This window comes from the organism of the source record quoted next, unplaced genomic scaffold (genome assembly GCF_019419815.1).
Source record: "Pyrus x bretschneideri cultivar Hongxiangsu unplaced genomic scaffold, Pyrus_bretschneideri_v1 Contig18, whole genome shotgun sequence".
Taxonomy (NCBI): domain Eukaryota; kingdom Viridiplantae; phylum Streptophyta; class Magnoliopsida; order Rosales; family Rosaceae; genus Pyrus; species Pyrus x bretschneideri.
In genome coordinates, this window is record NW_025999479.1 from 1629715 (window position 1) to 1635014 (window position 5300).

At 36.6% G+C, this 5300-nt stretch overlaps 1 protein-coding gene across 1 annotated transcript; it reads right to left on the minus strand.

Annotated features, from left to right (window-relative positions):
• Nucleotides 1-645: 645 nt before the first annotated feature.
• Nucleotides 646-4666, minus strand: LOC103928960 (ras-related protein Rab7). The gene is made up of 7 exons (XM_009338092.2): nucleotides 3398-4666; nucleotides 2934-2960; nucleotides 2584-2683; nucleotides 2327-2473; nucleotides 2158-2238; nucleotides 1928-2073; nucleotides 646-917 (listed from the first exon to the last, which is right to left on the minus strand). The coding sequence occupies exons 1-7, from the start codon at nucleotides 3454-3456 to the stop codon at nucleotides 854-856; spliced, it is 624 nt and encodes a 207-aa protein (XP_009336367.1). The 5' UTR covers nucleotides 3457-4666; the 3' UTR covers nucleotides 646-853.
• Nucleotides 4667-5300: the final 634 nt, after the last annotated feature.

The window sequence follows — 5300 nt, forward strand, 5'->3', positions numbered from 1 at the left end:
TCATTGATGCCTTGGATTCAGTCTACAATGTGAAGCTTAGAAGGTATAGGCTTCGGTCAAACTGTGTCTCTCTAGCCGTAGTTTTGTATTTATGAACGATAGATTTGAGAACCTTGTGTTTTGATTTAGAAAGGCTAATGGATGTATGGGTGCATCCTTCGGGATTCTCGGTGTTTTGATTATGACCAGAACCCACCAGCTTATTTTATTATAATTTCAGTTTGGTATTTCTTGTTCGTATTTCCTCATATCCCCTACAGTAAAGCACCACGTGTCGATCCTAGACGTATGTCCCGATTGGGTGTGACAAGTTCTATACCAATTTATTCTCAACCCTTAATGTCAACATAGTTGTATAAAACAAAGTATTTATCTAGGTGTCTTATAGTTATAGTTAAAGTTTAGCCACTAACACTACAATCTAGTGGTATTCCTCTTCACTTGTAAGTGAGAGGTTTTTGATTAAAGTCCCATGAATAATACATTTTGATATCCTATTATGGTTGTTTCACTATGTGGCTTAATCCAAATTCCCCGCTCTTAATACCGTTATATTGAAAAGAAAGAGAAAAGACTCGGAACCTAAAAGTAAAAGCTTCATGAGAAGGGAAAACCATACTCATAATAAGATATTTCTGTCTTGGTTATTTTAATTCGAACAGAAACAATGGTACATAGTTCATTTCATACGCAGTTGTGAAAATTAGAGCTAAAATATAGACTCACAATGGTACATTTAGGAATGCTCGATGGCACACTATAACACATGAAGGTATGAAATATTTTCTTCCACCCTCAAAAGAATGAAAAAATTATAGAAAAAATTTACATATTCAGAAGAGGTGGCCCATCCTTAGCATGCACAGCCTCCTCTTTGATCTGCTTCTGAAACAGTTTCTGAAATACCTTGGAAGTAACTGCAGCATTGAAAACTAGCATATTAGCTTGGTTATGTTGTACCTTCGACATAGAAATGAAAAGGTAACGATGGGTTTGTTTGAGAGTGATTTTGTACGAAACATTTATGCTCATAAAAACTTTTCGCTGGAACTGTTTTAATAAGCACGATGAAATCCAAGTTTTCCTCAAGGTTCTAAAAGACATTAGGCGCTAGTTGGGTGGCGAGCTAAGGCCTAGCGTCTAGGTGGCTAGGCGAGGCGCCTAGGCGGATTAGGCGGATTTAAGTAAATCCATTATATTTCGTGTAAATAAGTACCTGTTTATACTTTAAATATATATAATTTCATCATAAACTACAAAATAGAATGACATATGTATTATGAAGTATTGGAACATAATGAAAACATGGGGAACATGCATATAGTGTGTGCTCATTTAAGTATTCAACAAGTCTCTTACAATTTATTAAAAAAATTAAATGCAAAATGAAAGTTATCTATTTTTTTTGTCTAAGTAAGTTGTAACCTAAGCAGGTGTCTAGGCAGGTCTGGGCGGGCTAGGCGAGCGCCTCAACTGGTCTTGGTTCCCTTTCTTAATTTTCAAACGCCTAGGCATTAATCGGGACGGTGGCTAGCCGTCTAGCGGCTAGGCAGGGATTTTTAGAACAGTGGTTTTCCTAGATGAACACTCAGAAGTGTGTTGAACACCTTGCTACTAGGTCCTTCTCCGTATGCACACTACAAATCTTTTAACTTGGAAGCATTATCTTTTTTCCGAGCCCGGAACTTAGAAGCATTTGAACATTTGCTTCCAAATGTTATCACGGGTGTTTTTGGTTATGTGAAAGCACTTTTAGCCATTCTAAAACCACTTTTAGCCGTTCTTGAAATACTTTTAGCTGAAAGAACAGCCAAGCATACCATAATTAAGATAGGCAACAATAAAAGATGTGGAAGGAACCAGAATGAACCCTGTACATTTTGTTGTGTATAGAAAGAATGGTAATCATGTCAAGTTGTGTACTTACATGTCTTGTTCATGTTCATTGGTTAGTCCTGTTTTTGCAACACATAGAAATGCTTCATCAACATTGTAATCCTCTTTCGCCGAGGTCTCAAAGTAAGGTATGTTTCCCTTTGCAGCACACCATTCCCTAGCTTTCTTCTCAGAAACCTGCAAAATTAATATGTTGTATTAATTCCAAGAATAAAAGCTTAGAAAATTTTCAGGATGCATCATTTATCCATGTATATATACCTCACGGCTGTTTCCACCATCTATGTCAATTTTGTTTCCCAGTAGTATGAAGGGAAATGCTGCCGGGTCAGTTGGATCTGCCTGATAACCATTAATGAAAATATTCGGAAATAAATATTAAGTACCATGAACTGACAAATTGGAAAAATGAAGAAGCGTTTTAGGAAACCTGTTTGAGAAACTCTTCATGCCAGTTCTGAAGTGCTTCAAATGATTTATTAACATTCACATCATACACAAGAACGCAGCAATCTGATCCTCGATAAAACGCAGCTCCAAGACTATGAAATCTTTCTTGCCCTGCTGTGTCCCAAATCTGTCAAATACGAAGGCAGTAAACATATTAAAAAAGAGCATAATTAAGCCTTGTTTAGTTAGCTGTATGTGAATAATATATAAGATACTATTAATGTTCTAATTACTCACTTGCAAAGTCACCAATTTGTCATCAATCTGAAGTTCCTTGGTGACAAAATCTGCACCAATTGTAGCTTTATATTGTCGATTGAACTTCTTATAAACATATCTGGACAAAACATAAAGGATCCACACATTGCAGTATATTCAAATGTAGCCATGCACAAGTTTGCATAAAACCATGTTATGTGGAATCAATTACTAACTATAAGTTCCAGTTTAAATGCTTGGACATACAAGCGAAGAGAAATGAAACACCAACATCATAAAATACAGAATTCATGACAACTGATCAATTCTCTGTCTGTGTGTGTGTTCATATATAATTACGGTTCCGGTTGCATATATGGAAAGGATACTGATTCATCAAAGACGTCTTTCCTACCCTGAAATGGCACACAAACAAGAAGAACATAGTTCATATCAGTAAAGAAAATGCTCAAAAGAATAGATCTTACTTTTTCTTTTCGTTTTTTTTGGGGTGGAAGAGTGAGTAAAGCCCTCAAGCGGTAATCAAAATTAGCTGTTTTTATGAGACGGTAAAGTCGGGAAGGCCTCGTTCAAGTTCTATTCTCTATAGAGGAGGAGGGGGGGGGGGGGGGGTTGGGGCGCGTTTGTAGGGAGCGCCAAAGAAGAAAATAGTTCATATCAGTGAACAAAGCCCATTACAGGGGAAAAGAAGAATTAGTGTAAGGAGCTTGTAACTAAGTTGGTTGAAGGACATTCGTCCTTACACATGAGAGCTCAAGTTCAATTACCATCTTCCAATATCCTTGTATAAAAAACTAACAGCAGAAAGAAAAATAGTTATGGCATAACATACCCACTATCTCCAAGGACGATGACCTTAAGCAGCGTTCTTCTTTTCATAGAAGTATCCATGGCTGGCTGTATTATTGTTGAAGACAAATAAAGAAAAGTTTTTTGCTGATCGAGCTCCAAGCTTTAATGATCAAAGTTAAAAGTGTTTGCTTCCTTTAAATCCAATAGGATGCAAAATGTTGGGAAAAGTTTGGAAAAAGAAACTATGATCACGTTTGATAAAGAAAAGGGGAGGCCATTTTCAAGGTGGTTCCTGATTCTTCTTAAGTCACTAGCTAGGTGCTCAACTTTTTCTTGGGCTACACTTTTCTTTTCTAAAATTTCTTTTTTTATTTATTTTTTTTAATTAATTAATTAATTTATTTTTCATGTGATGTGTTGAATTGAATGATACAAAGTGAGAGCCATGTGAACTTTGCCAACCAAAACCAACGTTACCCGCCAGCTGAGCTCTTTCAATATATATATTTTTTTAATATTTGATAAAATTAATTGATTGACAATGTCAATTAATCAGCAGTAGAGGACTTAAAAAAAGTGCTTGTTAGTTGACTTGCTATTGGCCTTAGTGCCAGTCGTGGTTGCCTCAACGTAAAAGAAACATCTCTCATCTCTGTATAGTGTTTTATTGTAATTTGACAGGTTGGACATTGTTGGTTGGTTTGTTTTCAATTAAGTTGCAAATTGGTTGCAATATCTTTAGTTACTTTAGAATCAAAAACCAAATCTCTGCTGGTGGCTCGTAGTGAGTAGAGACAGACTTGGTGCCTACAAGAACATGCATGATTGACTTCCATAGGATCATAAGGTCATGCCCAACAAAAATAAGGAATATGCATCTGACTTGATTTCAGAAGCTTGAAAAGTAAGCAACACTAGAGAAGTGGCCATGGAAGGACGGAAGTAAAAAAATAAAAAATAAAAAATAAAAAAATAAAATAAAAAATGTTTGATCATAAATTGATCTCACTTTAGTCATTGAAATCATCCTGAAAATTAGATGCCGTAAATCAATCTCGTTCTTCCGTTAGAATCCCATCAAAAAAATTATCAGTGTGCTCACTTGGCACATAGATAGAACCCAGTGTTATAATAATATTGTGCCATGTGAATCATATAAAAAGCAAAAAAATTTAAAAAGTGTTTTAAAAATAATAACATCTCGCGGGTCACTTGTCTCATCAACAATAGCAAAGTCAAGCATCAACTCCCGCCAGTCAGTCTTCTTCCAGATCTAAGTCGCCAGCTTCGTCGAACCACCCGCCCTCTATAATACGTCGACTCCTCCCTTTCCCGTCTATCTGTAACCCAACCCCTTTCCGTCCAATCATCAACCCACCCTTTCCCTTGCAATCCTTGGCCCAAATGATTTTGATTCTGACTGTATTGTTTGGAGGGCAGAGAAAGAGGAGTAGGATTAATGAGAAAATGAAACCTGATTTCAAATTATTTTTGGTGCTTGTTGGAACCAATTCGTGCACAGCCGCGAGCAGTAGAGATGCACAAACTCGACTACCTATAAAACAAGAAACTACCATAAGCAACCTTAGGACTGGTTGGATGCCTGCCAAAGGCTCTCTAACGGTCAAGTTAGTAAGCAAATACTTGAGATTCAAGCAATGGCTAGAGAATGGAGCATGTGATAATTGTGTTACCAGAGGTGAACCCTGGATGGATGTATTTATACCAGACGAGATAGAGTCCTTTTAGGATATATAATCCGTATTAAACTTTGAGAATCCCAAAGGATATCTAGAAGTAAATATTGCATCCTCATAAGAATGTGATTACATATACCGCACGCCAAATCTCTAAATTGTAGGAATGTCCAAGAATATAGGAAACCTGGTTGATTCCATACCAGATCTAGTTTCCTTATCTTGCGGAACAAGCATGGTCAATCT

Coding starts and splice junctions, on each gene's coding strand:
- LOC103928960 (XM_009338092.2), bottom strand. CDS start 3,456: ATGGATACTTCTATGAAAAGAAGAACGCTGCTTAAGGTCATCGTCCTT. Junction 2,474..2,583: donor ACAAATTGGTGACTTTGCAA/GTGAGTAATTAG, acceptor CGTATTTGACAG/ATTTGGGACACAGCAGGGCA. Junction 2,239..2,326: donor ATGAAGAGTTTCTCAAACAG/GTTTCCTAAAAC, acceptor AATGGTTATCAG/GCAGATCCAACTGACCCGGC.